The following is a 19,529-nucleotide window of genomic DNA, read 5'->3' on the forward strand; positions in this document are numbered from 1 at the left end:
TTCGAGGCTGACGTTTGGCAACTCGAACCTTCAGCTCCCTCCACAGATTTTCTATGGGATTAAGGTCTGGAGACTGGCTAGGCCACTCCAGGACCTTAACACTAGAACCGCCAGAGGTCGCTGTATACCTAAAAGCGCCAGCGGATAAATTTTACCCACACATAGCAACTGTTTTTATATGGCTAAAGAACATTATTTTACTGTATTATGCTACTGTCTTCACAAAGAAGTGTCTAGAGTCATGAAATTATTATGTCTAGTTGTCAACTATATTTTTACCCTGATGTTTTATGTTCAAGACTTTTTAATGCAGCCTACACTAATCCATTATGGTCAGTAAGCTAAAAAAAAAAAAAAAAAAAGCCTGCACTGACAACGAAAATTAGAAGGTAGTAAATATTTGGGTGGTGTAATATTATAATACAATGTCATTAATCAATCTATTAGGATAACCCATGTTATTTAAATTACTAAAATAGCCAATAGACAATAATGAGCAATAATAATTCACCACACTATATAGGATGATGCTATGACAAATTCAAGCGCACAGCTTCACCTAGGCCCAATTAGTAATTTGTTTAGTTATATCATTTATAATTTGAATAAGAGAACAACACCAATAAACTTCGGGTAATAAAAAAAAAAAGGGGTTTTATTCATTACATCATAGATCAGATTTATTTATTTTTTCTTCAGGAAACGGCCAGACTAGAATAAATAGCAGCACAGTAGCAAACAATAAACGATATGGCAAGACAAAAATTAAATAAAACCAAAGTTTGACTAATTATGAGTAATGTTAGGCTAAAACATCTAAATATGATGTCTGGATCACTGTCAGATGCTAAGCCGACTAAACCATCAGACTCTGCATCACTCATGGCATTTAGTGTTTCTAATACCTACCTTCCATAAATCGCCTTCTTTTAGTCATTTTGACTTTATGAAACTGATAACCGCTAAATCAGTGAGTAAAAAGCATTGCCTAGAAATGTACAATGTTAAAACATAAGCGACAAGGAAATGAGTGCGAAAATACATGCATTATATAGACGGTAAATTTGACCGGCACGGCGCTTATATGTATACATGCTCCGTTTATTGATCTGGTTTTATCTAAATTTTTAACAACATTGGATTGTAAATTACATAATTTTAGTAAAAGTCAATGACTGGGAGACTAGAATGTTTTGATGAAAATCTGTTATGTAAAATTTACCCTGTGGCGGTTCTAGTGTTAATGCGCTTCTTCTTGAGCCACTCCATTGTTGCCTTGGACGTGTGTTTTGGGTCACCGTCGTGCTGGAATACCCATACACGACATGGCCCGGTACATGGCCCCGTCCATAGTCCCTTTGATGCGGTGCAGTTGTCCTGTCCCCTTAGCAGAAAAACACCCCCAAAGCATAATGTTTCCACCTCCATGTTTGATGGTGGGGATGGTGTTCTTGGGGTCATAGGCAGCATTCCTCCTCCTCCAAACACAGCAAGTTAAGTTGATGCCAAAGAGCTCGATTTCTGCCTTGAGATCATTGACAAGATCCTCCCGTGTAGTTCTGGGCTGATTCCTCACCGTTCTCATGATCATTGAAACTCCACAAGGTGTGATGATCTTGCATGGAGCACCAGACCGAAGGAGATGACAGTTATTTTGTGTTTCTTCCTTTTGCGAATAACTGCTGTCACCTTCTCACCAAGCTGCTTGGCGATGGTCTTGTAGCCCATTCCAGCCTTGTGTAGGTCTACAATCTTATCCCTGACATCCTTGGACAGCTCTTTGGTCTTGGCCATGTTGGAGAGTTTGGAATCTGATTGATTGACTGCTTCTGACAGGTGTCTTTTATACAGGTAACAAGCTGAGATTAGGAGCACTCCCTTTAAGAGAGTGCTCCTAATGTCAGCTCCTTACCTGTACAAAAGACAACTGGAAGCCAGAAATCTTGCTGATTGATAGGGGATCAAATAATTATTTCACTCATTAAAATGCAAATCAATTTATAACTTTTTTTGAAATGCATTTCTCTGGATTTGTGTCATTGTTATTCTGTCTCTCACTATTCAAATAAACCTAACATTTAAATTATAGACTGATCATTTCTTTGTTAGTGGGCAAACGTACAAAATCAGCAGGGGATCAAATAATTTTCCCCCCTTGTATTTGATTACTGATGGGTGTCATTGTGCTCCACCACAGTTTTACATGCACTTCTGTCAAAGACCCATATGAAATATGGGTCATTTCTGTTAGCCATGTCTAAATGCAGCAAACCAATTCTACACTCTAAATTTAATTATATTTATTGCACATGCAAAATGTGTATGAAAACTGTGTATGAAGCAAAATGCACTGGAGAGATGTCAGACAAGGAGCCCCCCCCCGGAATGGTGCCATCTTTGATTTAAAGGAATAGTTCACCCAAAATAAAGAAAACTAACATTTACTCACATTCATGTTGTTGGAGACAAAAACATTAAAGGGGTCATAGGATGCCCATTTTTCACAAGCTGATATGATTCTTTTGGGTCTTAATGAAAAATCTATAATATACTTTGGTTAAAATTTCTCATTGCTACTGTAAAACAACCCTTTTTACCCTGTCAAAATCAGCTCTGTTTTCAGCAAGCCGTTTTAGTCCATGTTCCTTTAAATGCTAACGAGCTCTGCTAACCCGCCCCTCTCTTCCGTGGGGTGATGGGCCGTTCTCATGATACGGTTTACTTTAGCTGCGGAACTTACTAACTAGCACATTAGTCGTGGCCTAATGGTTAGAGAGTCGGCCTCGTAATCCAAAGGTTGCGGGTTCGAGTCTCAGGCTGGCAGGGATTGTAGGTGGAGGGAGTGAATGTCCAGCGCTGTCTTCACCCTCAATACCACGACTGAGGTGCCCTTGAGCAAGGCACCGAACCCCCAACTGCTCCCCGGGCGCCGCAGCATAAATGGCTACCCACTGCTCCGGGTGTGTGTTCACGGTGTGTGTGTGTTCACTGCTGTGTGTGTGCACGTTGGATGGGTTAAATGCAGAGCACGAATTCCGAGTATGGGTCACCATACTTGGCAGTATGTCACTTCACTTCATTATTAGGATAGGCAATTTGTAAAGATTCATAAAAGAACCTTATACTCATTTCTTCTGTAGGTGAGGCTGGATCACGAATGATTCGCACGAACAGACATTTAGGTAGATCGGGGGCACATTCTCTTCAAAAACAAAGGTAATCCACCGTCTTCAGCGACTCAGATGTCAGGAGTAAATAACGACTGCTATGTTCACTATTACATCCAACAACAGAACACCTCAATCGCTTTCGGAGCCATTCTTGTCTACTCCTGCTTTGGCGGAGAAACAATGGCAGACTGATGACAGCTCACTCGGGGCGGGTCTAAGGTAAAATGCTAGTGCCAATCAACAATCGTGGGAGGGGCCTAGGTCTGTGTGACATCACACAGACAGGCATTTGAGAATGGCTTGATATGAGAAAGGGGAAATGATTTAAGGAAAAAAAAAAAAAAAAAAAAAAAAAAGTGGGTGGTAAAGTCACTGCCAACACATTTTAATTTAAACAACTTGTAAAAGCGCATGTTGCATCCGATGACCCCTTTAAAGTGCACTGCAACCCTGGCAGACAGGTGTGTTAACTTGGAATAGGGTTGGAAGTGTACAGGTAGGTAGTACTCCAGGAGCAGGCCTGAAGAGGTCTTCCATTTCATTTTTGGCAGGGGTCTCCAAACCTGTTCCTGGAGGGCCACTAGGGGTGGGCGATATGACCAAAATCTTATATCACGATATGACTAATTTTATATCACGATAACGATATATATCACAATATAGCTATTTATTTTTTTAAAAAGGATTATTTTTTTATCTTTGATAGTCAAGTCACCTTTATTTTATTTAAATACTTTATTTAATACTGTCACATTGAATTGATGTTAGTGGTGTTGAAAGCAAAGTGACGATATCTCAGATCATTATCTAGTCTTGTGTAAACTCCATATAGCTAAAACTGTAAATTCTACTCCTTTTTTTACAAGTATGGTAGAACCATCACTTCTACCACAAAAGACTGCTTTGTAAGTAATCTTCCTGATTTCTCTCAATGGACTATGGACTCTCTCTTTTCTAGCACTTTAGATACACTTGCTCCTTTACGCTTAAGGAAGATCAAAGAAAACAGTCTGACTTCGTGGTATAATGAGCACACTCGCACCTTAAAGAGAGCAGCCCGGAAAATGGAGCGCAGATGGAGGAAAACAAAACTAGAGGTATTTTGTATAGCTTGGCGGGAAAGTACCCTATCCTACAGAAAAGCATTAAAGACTGCTAGATCTGATTACTTTTCATCTCTTTTAGAAGAAAACAAACATAACCCCCGGTATTTATTCAATACAGTCACTAAACTAACGAAAAATAAAGCATCAACAGGTGTTGACATTACCCAGCAGCACAGTAGTAATGACTTTATGAACTACTTTACTTCCAAGATCGATACGATCAGAGATAAAACTGTAACCATGCAGCAGTCAGCTACAGTATCGCATCAGATAGTGCACTATAGATCCCCTGAGGAACAATTCCACTCATTCTCTACTATAGGAGGGGAAGAATTGTATAAACTTGTTAAATCATCTAAACCAACAACATGTATGTTAGACCCTTTTCCATCTAAACTACTAAAAGAGCTACTTCCAAAAGTCAAAAATCCTCTTTTGGCTATTATTAATTCATCATTATCATTAGGATGTGTCCACAAAACTTTCAAATTGGCTGTTATTAAGCCTCTCGTTAAAAAAACACAACTTGTCCCCAAAGATCTAGTTAATTACAGACCGATCTAAAATCTCCCTTTTCTGTCAAAGATACCAACTGGTATCTTTAGACCGTATCATAGTACTGAGCAGTGTTAATTTTGGCAGGCATTTTTGATTTAGTCTTAATCTTTATCTTGAGACGAAAAAGCTTAATAGTCTTAGTCACATTTTAGTCATTTAAGTCTTTCATAGTTTTAGTCGACGAAAAGTCATTGCATTTTTGTCAACTTTTAGTCATTACTTTTAGTCAAACTGCAGTTAGCAACATTTATTTTGGTAGCTATTTTATATGTAGTATTCAAACAAAAATAGTCATTAATTCTTCTCTCATTAATTCTTCTTTCAGTTTTCACCCACCTGTTTAAGCTCACTTAAACCATAACGGACTGTATTTCCGTGAGATACTCTACATGAGAGACATTTGGACAGCTGTGTGTGTATTTGAGCGCTGAGAACTGATCGCGCGCTGTATGAGAACTGAAGAAGTGGAGAGCGCGAGAGAGAGCACTTCTATCAGCGCGTTTCTGCCTATCTCACCTTCACTAACTTTAAGTTAATCGACAATGAATTGTGACTCCCGGGAAAAATGGGACGTCTGGTCACCCACTCCCTAACCCTTCGGGTGCTGAGGCCATTGCTTCAGATCGCTAGTTCGCATTTTGGTAGCCTATCCGTCCACCGTGGCTGCCATGCAAACAGACCTTATCCAATGACAGAGACGCACATTTTGAAAGACAAGACAGTTAATTTAGCCTATAGGATGTATTTTGAATGTCCGGTAGTCCTCAAATAACATTTTAGTCCCGTCTCGTCTTGTTAACGAAGATGTGGCATAAATTTCGTCAGTTTTTATCATCAGATATTAGTTTTAGCTCGTCAACGTCTCGTCTTAGTCACAGAAAAAAGGTTCGTTGACATTTTTCGTTGTCGTCGACAAAATTAACACTGGTACTGCGACTGCTCTCATTAGAGTTACAAATGACCTGCTTCTATCATCTGATCGTGGTTGTATCTCTTCATTAGTTCTACTGGATCTTAGCGCTGCGTTCGACACTATCGACCACAACATTCTTTTGAATAGACTAGAACACTTTGTTGGCATTAGTGGAAGTGCCTTAGCATGGTTCAAATTGTACTTATCTGACCGCCATCAGTTCATAGCAGTGAATGAAGAGGTATCATATCGATCACAAGTGCAGTATGGAGTACCTCAAGGCTCAGTACTACGGCCGTTACTTTTCACGCTTTACATGTTACCCTTGGGAGATATTATCAGGAGACATGGTGTTAGCTTTCACTGTTATGGTGATGATACTCAGCTCTATATTTCTTCGTGGTCCGGTGATTACTAGAACCAGGAGGTATGACCATATTAGCCCGGTTCTGTCACCACTGCACTGGCTCCCTATCAAACATCGTATAGATTTTAAAATCTTGTTAATTACTTTTAAAGCCCTGAAATATGAAATAATAATAAATACTTGTAAAATAATAAATAGTATAATAAAAATAATAAGTGTATATATATATATATATATATATATATATATATATATATATATATATATATATATATGTGTGTGTGTGTGTGTGTGTGTGTGTGTGTGTATATATATATATATATATATATATATATATATATATATACACACACACATACACATGTACGCACATACATACATATACAACAGAATTATATTAAAATGAATTAAATTATATATTAAAATTATAATAAACAAACAAATATATTATAAAAATAGACAAACAATAAATGCTTTAAACCATACATTACAATTATAGCAAATGAATAAATCATAAATAAAAAACTTCAAATAAATGAATAAAACACAAATATAACAAATACATTAAATTATAAATTAAAATGCCCCATTGGGACAAGACCACGGGAATCAGATAAGCCGTTTGCACAATCTGACATGGCTGGGGTTGGAATTGAACTGCGGGTTTCATCTGGCCAGAGGAGAACTGGCCCCCCAACTGAGCCTGGTTTCTTTCTCCATTTCTCCATTCTCAAGGTTTTTTCTCCATTCGGTCACAGAGGGAGTTTTGGTTCCTTGTCGCCTCTGGCTTGCTCAGTTGGGGACACTTAATTTCTAGCAAATATCGTCAATTTGATTTCACAGATCCTATTTAAACTAAACTGAGCTAGACAATGACATCTCTGAATTTAACAATGAAATGCCTTTAACTGAAAATTGATTGTTTAATCATCATTATACATTACTGACACTCTATCCTCCAATTTGATACTGTTAAGTGCTTTGACACAATCTGTATTGTTAAAAGTGCTATATAAATAAAGGTGACTTGACTTATTTATATAGCGCTTTTAACAATACAGATTGTGTCAAAGCACTTAACAGTATCAAATTGGAGGATAGAGTTTTAGACCGAAGTCAGGATCCAATATACTGTTACATATGCATTTTCTTTTTCAGCTGTTTGCTCTCTCTTAAGACCTAAATCACTGTGTTTATGAGGATACTTGCAAAGACAGGGATTCTGAAGTGTGTTTATGTAATCGTTCAAAGCCAATAAAGTGGCAAAAAAAATGTGCACCTCTCACACGCCGCACACATATAGCTCTATTGTTTGTGTTTCAACGGCTTAAAATCGGTTGTTTTAAAACTGCAGTGCTTAAAAATGCATGTCCATGGTACAGATGTAGTCCCTCATTTAGGAACGAGCTCCTTGTTTTGTCCTGGCTAGTCATTCTCCCCTTAAAGATCGCAGTCATCCAAATGGTGAAAAAGTATTACCGTAAACAATGTATTTTGCGACACCACGAAATAAACTATAGAGCATAATATGAAACGATAGACTTTTTATTTCGTCCATCCGATATATTGTCATATCGCACAGCCCCCCGCAAGGGCCACCGTCCTGCAGACTTCAGTTCCAACCCTAATTAAACACACCTGAATCAGCTAATCAAGGGTTAAACCTCATTCATCTCACTAATCAGGGAGTCATTTTAGGAGCTGTCTCAATTGCAAAATCCTTCCAGTGCACTGGAATGTTCTCTCTCTGAAAAATCCAACAATGCACCGCAAAAACAAGGAAGCATTAATGCTCACTATGCTACTGTATGTCACATTTCTGAAGCACAAAACATAAAATGCACAAGCCAACTCAACAAATATGATGACACGCAATTTTATTATTATTATTATTTCAGCACAAACACATTGCTAGACAGGTAGTGAAGACATCTAGTAAACATTTAGAATTAATATTTATTTATTCATTTTTTAACGCCATGCCAGCATCAAGGCTATTTTCATGGTGATCTCTTATTAGGGCTGGGCGATATATCGAACGTGATGATCATGCACATCTCATCCGTAAAGCCGGTTCTGTGATTAGCGGTAAATCTCCATCACCTGCTTTTAAATGGTAAATCTCCATCACCTGCTTTTTAAATTTAATACACAGAGCCGTAGATCACTGACAAGCTACGCAATATCATGTTCATTATCGCAGATGAATCGCCTTCGATAATGAACGCGATATTGTGTAGTTTGTCAGTGAACTACGGCCCTGTGTACTTAATGCCACTCCATTTGAAAGCAGGTGATGGAGATTTACTTTACTGACGAGATGCGCATGACAATCGCATGCGATATTTCGCCCAGCCCTACAAGGTATACAATTAACAAAAGGTTATAAAAGACATTTCTTTAGAATTAATATCAATTAATATTTAGCTTAAATGTTCCAAGAATGTAACAAAACAATGTGTTTAAAGAGCATAAAAAAATGTTATAAAAAAAACATAGGTCCCATCTGTTGATCTGAATCAGGTGTGTTAAATAAGGGAGACACACAAAAGGTACAGAGCGGTGGGTCCCCAGGACCAGGATTGAAAACCACTGCAGTAGAGCCTGGCCTTGGGTTAATCTAGACCAGTTTCCTATGCCCAGACTCTGATACCAACCACTTTTATAGTTGCAAAAGATCAGTAATATAGGATAATATTATAACATTTTAAAATATTGTTTTTTTGTTTGTTTTTGTTTTTTACCTCTGTGACATCCATGACTTTGATTGCTGCCAGCTGTCCTGTTTTGACATGTCGACCCTGTAAATGAAAACAAAGGATTAGTCAGCAGCCTCACATAAGGGAAAATAATCTTACCTGGTCAAGTAGTACAATAGGAATGCGTGACAGTTGACAGTTCCACCCAAGATTGATATATCTTTCTCATCTTTTATAGAGACATTCTTAAATCACTGGTTGTTTTTTGTGTTATTTTTTAAATCCATTCAATGAAATGCAATGGGAATTCAAACTTATTTTGAAACCCAGTGACTTTTACTGTATGGACAACAGTTGATTACCTAGCAACATTGTTGCAGCCACACAGAAAACCCTAGCAAGTACACAGAAATGTCTCAGACAATAGGCTTGCTGCGATAGACGTGTTGGCGGTGTTAAGCCGCAACACTGGTTACTTCACTTGCCCACCGCGGCACCGTCCCTCACCGTAATTTAGATTTTTTTTTAATAGTAATAAAAATCATTTAGTTCAATTAGAGAACAGACACTACAATTAAAACTGAACACGGCTGCTCAATGCAACACATCGAGCGAACGACATTCGCGCATCACAGATCAGATTTCATTGAACACGTGAGGAGAGTGAGCCGAGGTGACTGACAGAAGAGTGAGGTGAGACAGACAAGATGATGGCAGAAGAATTTCAAAACGAAATGTAAAAGCGCCTGTTTAAAAAATTATTTTGGATTTTGAAAAGCCTGTTGACCTGCCATTTATCTAAAGTGATATTGGAAGTTTTATTTTTTAACATTCGTTTCTCATTTATTTGGTTCCACAGTATTTGCTAAACTGTGTGATTTTCCCCCCCAAGTGAAAGTAAAATGCGCACGGTGCTTTTACAAGCAAAGGAAAGTGGGAAAACTCAAACAAACTAAAAACAGACAACTGTTTGATGCCGAATTGCCGCAAATTCGAGGAAAAGAGGGAAAACTCAAACGACCCCACCACCACCACGGTAATACCGGTATTGTCACACGTCGATTAACCGGTGGGAAAATTTCCTCACCGTCACAACCCTATCAGACAACACTTAATACATTGAGCTTTCAAAACTACTTAAACTTAAAACTGTGTCAAAACCTTCAAGCTTTTTAAGGGTGCTTCCTGAAGGACATCAAAGACTATAGATATACAAAAGATGGTTCACTCCTATACTTATGAATGGGAGAAACTGCAATGCGCAATATGGCGGAATAGTCTAAATGAAAGAGCCAATCACTGATTGGTAAAGTCATTGCGTCAGTGCAGCGGCCATTAGAAGCTCCAGTTCCCATAGAAACCTTAGGCCAGACCAGCTAATGCACATGTGCATTTATGACTGCGCATTGGCTGGTCTAGCCTGAAAAAGAAGCTTTTTAAACGCTATTTGAGCATAAGAAACAACATTCACGGGGCAGTTCATTTCAGATTTTGTTGCTGATTTGAAATATGTAATTTAATTGCTAGTTCAGCAAGCAGTTTTTGAGATTTCAGGATTCCCCTGTTCATTTAGATAGGACTGAGTCTTGTTTGAGCTGCCTGGAGGCATTGCAAATATGGCAGCCGAGTGAACAGACTTTCCTTGAAAGGGACTTTGAGGACATCTAATTTCTGTCAATTTTGCACTGTGAGGAACGAGGACTGAGGAAGCTTCCAGAAGAGCTAAAAGGAGGATTCACAGGTGTATCCTATGAGGAAGTGTTTCTTACTAAAAAGCCTCATGCATATATAAATTCTCCTCTCCCTTCACATCTGTCACAATAATTTTAATTCATATTTTACCATTGCAATTTAAATAACCCATACATTACTTCATACATCATATTTCAACAGGGCATCTTACTTTATTAATATTTATTATGATTTCTTGTACCGGGACTAGACAGCCCTAGTAAGAAAGTAATATATTTAAAATAAGTATAGTTCAAATCTATTAACATATTTACTGACAGATAACTCAAGACTTACTGATATAAAAATTATAATTAAACTAGTACTGGTCAAACGATTAAGCGCATCCAAAATAAACGTTTTTGTACCATGTATATTTATTATGTATATTTAAATACACACATACAGTATATATTTTGAAAATATTTTCATGTATATATTCATATCACTTATATATAAATATATTTAATATAAAAACAACATTTTTCTTAAATATATACATTCATGTGTGTGCATTTATACATAATAAATACACAGTACACACACAATACGTAAACAGCAACTTTTATTTTGGATGCGATTAATCGCAATTAATCATTTGACAGCACTAAATTAAACTTTACTTGGCATATTACGTGTGCACAATGCACTTTTCTTAATATTAAGTCTAAAATGTGTTTTAATGTCACTTTTGATTAGGATTGTACGATCTTTGAATATTATCAGATTTTAATTGCTAAATATTTAAAGTGTACCTGAAGTATACTTACAATAGTTCCACTTTAGCACAATAAAATATACTAAGTATATCTTTAATTGTACTTCAGCACTACTTCTGCACAATTAAAGTGCATTAAGAATAAAATTGGTTGTTCCGATTTAGCAGACTAAGTATACCTGTTTAGTACACTAAATGTACAATTGCAGGACATTTTATTAAGTACATTAATAAAAAAAATATTTGTAGTATACTTAGCATGAAGTAATTGTATTTCAAATACATTTTAGTATATTTATTTTTCACTAGGGAGGACACAGCCTCAATAGGATTCAGCCTTCTGTTTAAGCACCCAAAGAGACTATGCACAAATCTTTAATGAAGGTCATTTTTTGTCTTTTTTTTTTTTTTAAATCACACACGACATTCTAAGAAAATAAAAATCACGTAATGATACCATATTTTCAATTCAAATCAGCCATATTTAACAACCAGGGCAGTAGTTTGTATCACTGGATGTTACTGTCTGTCATTTCTATCGTGAAAGAGTCGTTAAATATGAAATGTTTAACTGCATCCATCTGACCTTACTTCTTTCAGTTTCATTTGCAATGAAATTCGTGCTTTACCTCTGTGAACAGTAAACCCCACCTAATTTGATTTGACAGTACCTATTAACATACCTATTAATCTCACCAAAATCTACATTGAGACATTCTTAGTGCACAAGTTATCGTTTCAGTAAAAGAAGTTGTTAAAATAAAATGAATCTTTCACTTAATATTTAATATTTTATTTTAAATTAAGGAGCACAATATTATTGGACTGATATCGGAATCGGATGATAGTGGCTTTAAATGTAAATATCCACATCGGTCCGATATGAAAAATTATATAAAACACACGTGCTCAGGGTGTGCAAGTGATTAGATCACGTCAACAGTGTGGCTCATTCTTGAAGCAAAGTTTTGTCTGAACGATGATTAAATTCACTCTTTCGTATCTCTGCATTTAATCTGTGAAAGCGCATACAGAATGACACGTTCATTTTGTGATAAGAGTAAACAGTGATCCCACATGCAGCGGCAGCAGTGACAGCCTCCCCCGGGTCCTAAAGCCCATTCGGTAAGGAGTTTTACTCTTTAGGGGGCGCTGTTGGCCTACTTATAATTAAATTAAAAGTAAAATAGCCTGCACTACACAAATAACATTTAGACTGTTTCTGATTAAATAAAGCAGTAATTGATGTCAAATAATTTTTTTATTTAAAAGTTAGAAGCTTACATGGAAAAACAAAAATTACAAACATGACACTTGTAAATCAAATGATTTTATACTGATTTATTCATTGTGTAATAGGTTTTATTTTTTAAACAAATCATAAGCTCTAAAAGATTTTCAGAATTTTTACAACTCTTTTGCTTTAGACCATCTACAAATGTTGAATCTTTAAACAAAACGTTAGGGTTAAATGTTGCATCTTTCTGGGGGAAAAAATGCAGTGATTGATATAGTTTATTTATAGTTATTTTCAAAGCTATATTTTAAAAATATTTTACTTCTTATTTCAGCATAGGAGAGGAGTGTTGCTTCCAAACTAAAATAAATATATCGATATCGGCCACAATGAGTTGAAAAATATCAGGATATCGGCAAAAATCCAATATCGTGCATTCCTATTTTAAATGACAAAAGGATTTCAATTAAGATGTACATCATTAAATGCAAAAACGTCTGGCTGTGCTTAATGGGCACATTTTTGTACCCTTTAAGCACACCCCTGTTTCCAATAAGCTCACATCATGTTTTATTAAAAATTCTTGTTTAAGCAACCTATTTGAAGAATAATTGAAAAATATTAAGGAAATATTAAAATATAATACAGAAAAAAAAAAAAAAAACCCCCCACTAAAATCAAGCAACAAGGCATTCAATTTGATCAGTTATAGTATATTCATACTGTCATTCAAAAGTGTCAGTCAAACATATTACAACATCTAGACTACTGTAGTCAACGGTCAGCTAAGTAACACATAGGGTAAATGTACCTATTAAGATCACCAAAATCTATGTAGATTAATTTTTAGTCTCTTTTTTGCAACTAGTCAGATGTACGGTCACTTCCTCTACAGTCAAAAATCTGGGAGTTATATTAGACAGCAACTTTTCTTTTGAAAATCATATTTCCAATGTTACAAAAACAACATTCTTCCATTTTAGAGATTAGATTAGATTAGATTCAACTTTATTGTCATTGCACATGTAAGGTACAGGGCAGCGAAATGCAGTTAGCATCTAACCAGAAGTGCAATAAGCAGAGGTACAGGATATACAGTGCCTACAATATGTTACATATGTACAGAAATATACAGATAAGGCAGTAGTACTATGGACATAATTTACAAGTTTTTAAATACTATCAGTGTGATATACAGATGGGTGATATGAACATACTATACAGATGGGTTGTGCAGTAAATGTATGTACACTATGAGCAAAAACTATGAAAATAATTACAAATGGATATGAATAAGTCAAATGGATATGAATAAGAGATATTGCAATGCTACGAAACATGTGACCTGTTTCCGATTCATGCTTTCATAACCTCTAGACTGGACTAATGTAAATGCACTGCTAGCTGGTTGTCCTGGATCTTCAATAAACAAGCTACAGATAGTCCAAAACGCAGCGGCTAGAGTCCTTACCAGGTCAAGAAAATATTAACATATTACCCCAATTTTAAAGTCTCTGCACTGGCTACCTATTAAGTTCCGTATCAATTACAAAATATTATTACTTGCCTATAAGACCCTAAATGGTTTAGCTCCTATGCTAACTAGTCTTCTACCACGCTACAATCCAACCCGCTCCCTAAGGTCACAAAACTCTGGACTTTTGGTAGTACCTTGGATAGCAAAGTCCACTAAAGGAGGTAGAGCTTTTTCACATTTGGCTCCCAAACTCTGGAATAGCCTTCCTGATAACGTCCGGGGTTCAGACACACTCTATCTGTTTAAATCTAGATTAAAGACACATCTCTTTAGCCAAGCATTCACATAATGCATCTTATAATCTTGTACTGAAGTTATATCTGATCATACGCACATTGTTATTCTTTAGCTTGGGTCGAACAAATTATTTTAGCTTGGATGGAACAGCAGCTATGCTAATTATGTCTCTATTTGTTTCTCTGTTTCTGCCACGGGATTTACAGAAGCTTCAGTCTGCATCCAACCCTTAAATGATCTGAGATAAGCAAACACCTGAAAAGAGATTATGCCAACCACTCAGAGGACCTCAGAGCATGCCAACCCTCAGACAACATACAGAATTACTGAATTAAGAATTAAAACAGAATTTTAGTGCACAAGATATCAATTTCAGTACAAAAAGTTATGTTAAAATAAAATATTAATCCCTCACACAATATTATTTAATTTTATTTTAAATGACAAAAGCATTTCAGTTGAGATGTATGTCATTAAATGCAAAAAGTATGTCTGTGCTTAATGGGCACATTTTTGTTCCATTTTAGCACACCCCTGTTCCCAATAAGCTCACATCATGTTTTATTAAAAATTCTTGTTTATTTTAAGCAACCTTTCTAAAGAATAACTGAAAATCGTTTTACCTGAAGGTACAAAGTCAATCACAAAAAAACAGAACACTAAAATCAAGCAACAAAGCACTCAATTTGATCAGTTATAGTATATTCATACTGTCATTCAAAAGTGTCAGTCAAACATATTGCAACATCAAGACTACTGTAGTCCACGTTCAGCTAAGTAACACATTCAAAAATCTAACAACAAAACAAACCAATAAAATATTTTATTCATGGCTATGAACAGAGAAACTATCCTCATTATGAAGCCTCTTATTAAATGGATGGCAACTTATTTATATTCTAAGACTGGAATACACTACACAATTTTTTTTGTTGACACTAGTTGCCAAAGGTCAGAACCAGTCTGTAGATTTGAGCTAGCATAATAGAAAATCACGTAGTGTATGATGGTCACAGACTCCAAATGTTTTAGCTTCGGACTTTGATTCCATCCAGTTGGAGGAGATCAAACATGTTTGATATTTTCAGCATATTTTAAAACACATATTGGTTCTATGTGAGTTTATTGCGATCGGAAGGAATTTAAAGTCTGGTGTTGTGTGATCCTCGGCCGTTTTGTGTATGATGCCCAGTTTTCCTTTGTGACTATTTACAAAGTCAATAAGTATATGATGCGGATGCCTGGCGTTTTAAAAATCTGTTCAAATATTAAAAGTCGTGTAGTGTATTCCAGCCTTTAGTCGCTTTTTCCCTGGATAGATATGACAGGTTTCTGATGGCTCCTTCTTTGTACGAATGACATGCCTCTCATCTCAAACAATCTCTTAATTTTGCTTGAAGTAGTGAAACTTACCCAAAATAAAAGCTTTAACATCTTAAAAATTCACATTTAAAGGGTTAGTTCACCCAAAAATGATACTCATGGTATGATATTAAAAAAATGATAAATGATAAAAAATCCGATACTCAGGATCGGTATCGGCTCCGATAATGGCATTTTCTGACGGATCGGGTATCGGTCAGAAGAGACCGATCCAAATCTGATATTGTGCGTATACTATTCTGTGTTATTGTTAAAGGGGTCCTATTATGGTCTTTCACAAAGTCTTGATTTTGTTTTGGGGGTGTACTAGAACATGCTCTCATGCTTGGTGGTTTGAAAAATCAATTATTTTTCCATTAATTTACATTATTACAATACCTCTCTCCGCAGCCTGACACAAACAGCTCGATTAGTTTTGATGAAAGCCCGCCTTCCGAAAAATTAAATGTGTTGTGATTGGTTAGCTGTCCCAGTGCGTTGTGACTGGCGAACAGCTTAGACGGCGTTTCAATACTGCCCCGCCCCTTGCCAAAGCAGCAAGTTCGTCAGTATTGCCATATCAATTCAGATCCCGAGAATATTGAAGATCGCGCAGAACCTTTGCACCAGGGATGCACCGAAATGAAAATTCTTGTCCGAAGCCTAAGAAAATGAAACACTGAGCCAAAGGCTGAAGGTCAAATACCGAACATGGTTCTGCGCATCCCCCCCCATGTAGGCCTATTTTGCCATTTTTTTCACCATTGCATAAATTACATAGCCAAAATGTGCTTTTTACTGTTTTGTCCCGCTTTTCAAATAAATAAAAAAATCAATTACAAAACAACAATTTAAAAATATTTACTTAACACTGAACATTTTATCAGACATTATACCAACAAAGCACAATTTAACCTAAAATGAATAAGTTAGTAAAGTAATATTTTTTGGCCATTTTTGAGACCCCCTTCTTGAATCAGTCATGTATTTTTTACTGTACAAATAAATGCAGCCTTGCTGAGCAGAAGAGACTTCTTTTAAAAAATTTGAATATATTAGAGATCCCAATTTGAACACTATTGGTGAATGTTATAATAAATGTATTAATGTATTTTCTTTTCGGTTGCCGAACATTCGGTGCATCCCTACTTTGCACGCACGGATATTTCAAGACATATTAAAGTGGTAACGTTATTGTTAGGGGTTCAAGCACGCAGTACTCAGGCGCAAAGGCTCACCTCAATCGGCCTATGGGAGGGCGATGTGAAAAATGTGAAATCGCTCATAGCTCCTAGACCGCTTGTCGTAGACTCAAAAAAAAAAAAAAAAAACATTTTTGGAATCCTTGGGTCAAGGTGGCCAAAAGCCAAAAAAAAAAAATCAGATTTGCGCTGCGAGGTACGGTTTTTCAGCAAAATTGAGCTCAAAACCTACTTTGCGAACTAGTCCAAGGTTTTTCAGCCAATCTGAACCAAACCAGTGCAGAAAAATTCTCTGGACCGTGAATATCAATAATTATCAAAAAAAGTTGAAATTTCGACTCACTGTCACAATAGGGCGCCAAAACGTTCGAAAGCGGAGGACCAATTTTATGAAAAAGGCTATAACTAGTCAACAAAATGAGATGTCTTCACCAAACTCGGTACACGTGTAAGAGCTCAATCTTTGGTCAAATAAAAGAAATTGTGCAGCTCTGCCACTTAGTGGTGCTATAAGATGGAAAAAACATAACGGCTATAACTACGCAAGAGTTAGTTAAAATGATCTGAAAATTGGTATGCAGTGTCTTGGTCCAATGTGCCATAAGTATCTATGAGGACATTGGCGTATCTCAAAAAACATGGCCGCCATCGGCCAATTAAGTTTGAGCACCTATTAGACTAGGTTAATTGAGGTCGATCGGAACGACACTCGGTGGGCATGTTCAACCCATGGCCCTAAAGGTCTATAAGAATTTTGAAAGAAATCGGCCACTAGCTGACGCTAACAAGGTTTTTTGGCTCTGTATTCACGTGGTATTTCAACCATCCACACAATAAGCATATAATTTGATAGATCTCATAATGCACAACTTTGCCTCAAGAACCACTGTTGTCAATCAAATCATTCATTAATTATTCACCAATATGTTAAAAACCCACTTTTGCAAACTAGTCCTAGGTTTTTCGTTCAATCTCGATCAAACCTCTGCAGTAATATTCTCTGGACTCTCTAGATCAATAATTATCAAAAAATTTTGAATTTTGTTCTTTGGTTACCTCTAAGGATGTAATTTAGAAAAGGTGCGTGGTCAAATATACCCAAAAGCTTATAAAACCTAAACAAACATGTATCAGATTACTCTTAACAAGCATGCAAAGTTTCATGGAGATTGAACCATAGGTGGCGCTATAACAGTGAAAAAGGCCTCGTATATAAAAAAAAAACAATTAAAAAATTTTAAAAAACCCTTCCAGCACATGATGTAGGACATATGTGTAGCGTGCGCCTCTGATATATGTAACGGCTTCCGCTTATAACAGTTAGATGAAGTGAGAGAGAAGTGTTTATTACGTTTGAAATATGGATATTTTTCTTACAAAAATGCATGGATTCGCTACAGGAGGCCTTCATTCATGACCTGGAGCCATGTGAGGCATGTTTTATTATGGATGCGCATGCTTTATTTGACGTCTTTTGGACTGTTCAACAGAAACATCCACCACAATGATAACGCTTGGAATAGCCAGGACAATTTTTTATATAACTCCGACTGGATTCATCCGAAAGAAGAAAGTCATATACACCCAGGATGCCTCGAGTGTGAGTAAAAGACAGGCTAATTTTCATAATTGGGTCAACTAACCCTTTAAAGATGGAGTATGCATTTTTTCAAAAATGCTTTAGACAACGAGTCAGGGCCGCATACCAAAACAAACTTGTAGCCAATCAGCAGTATGGGGCGTGTCTACTCATGATGCAGAGGAGAGAGCACTCATCAGTGCACAGGACAGACATTAGTCGAGCGATGACAGAAAGATAGAGATGGCGATAAAAAAACAAAAGATGAAAACGTCTGCAGAACAAAAGGTGGCTTACACCGTGTCTACACTAGGGGTGTGCTCAAAATATCGATTCTTAGATACATACCGATATAATAAAAAAAGATACAGTATCGATATTCTAGCCCTTAGTATCGATACTCCGCCCAGCCATTAGGGGGCGCAGCGGCGCCCGCGAGTTTCAAAAAAACTCATGGAAAATGTTAAAGCAAGATGTAGCATTTAAGCGATTTCATAGTGAAATATGTTATGGCAGTACATGGTGTCACAAAAAATAATTATAAGAAGATTTAATAAGAAGTTAAGAATAATAAGAAGAAGATTTTGTGCTTGTGTGAGCTCAGACTGTACCCTTGGAAAGTTAAATGTTGACTTGTGGTAATTTCCAGATTAATACAATTTGTGTACAATTAATCAGAGCACTTAAAGTTGCAAATATTTAAGCAAAATGCACTTTGTTATAATGCACTTTTGTCTTCAATAAATTGAAGAAAAATGCAGAGTTCTGTTTGTTGAGTAAATGTGTTCAGCATTAACTAATTGGCTCTGGCCCATGTATTTTTATTGAATCGTATCGAATCGTGTCACATTGTATCAAATCGTATCGAGACAGCTCTGTATCGAGGTACGTATCGAATCGTGACCTGTGTATCGAGGTATGTATCGTATCGCCAGGTTCTCCAAGGTATACAGCCCTAGTCTACACCGGATGCGACAGGACAGTGTCCAGGACAGTGTCGTGGGGAACGTCATAAACAGAACGCGGCAGCAGTTTACTGAAGGGGATTTTTGGTTTAATGGCACGGCATCCAGAGTAGACAGCATCACTGATTTTGCTTCGTTTCACAGAACC

General features: G+C 36.7%; 1 protein-coding gene across 3 annotated transcripts in view; it reads right to left on the reverse strand.

The window, feature by feature from the left end:
• Positions 1 to 19,529, reverse strand: part of LOC306872818 (mitogen-activated protein kinase kinase kinase kinase 4-like) — an 88,004-nt gene that overhangs the window by 52,750 nt on the left and 15,725 nt on the right. For all 3 annotated transcript variants that reach the window (XM_079421675.1, XM_079421676.1, XM_079421674.1), the window contains exon 3: positions 8,859 to 8,915. In XM_079421675.1, the coding sequence (XP_079277801.1) occupies positions 8,859 to 8,915 (57 nt within the window). The remainder of the gene's footprint in view (positions 1 to 8,858; positions 8,916 to 19,529) is intronic.

The sequence above is a fragment of the Barbus barbus genome, assembly GCF_936440315.1.
Source record: "Barbus barbus genome assembly, chromosome: 7".
NCBI lineage: Eukaryota > Metazoa > Chordata > Actinopteri > Cypriniformes > Cyprinidae > Barbus > Barbus barbus.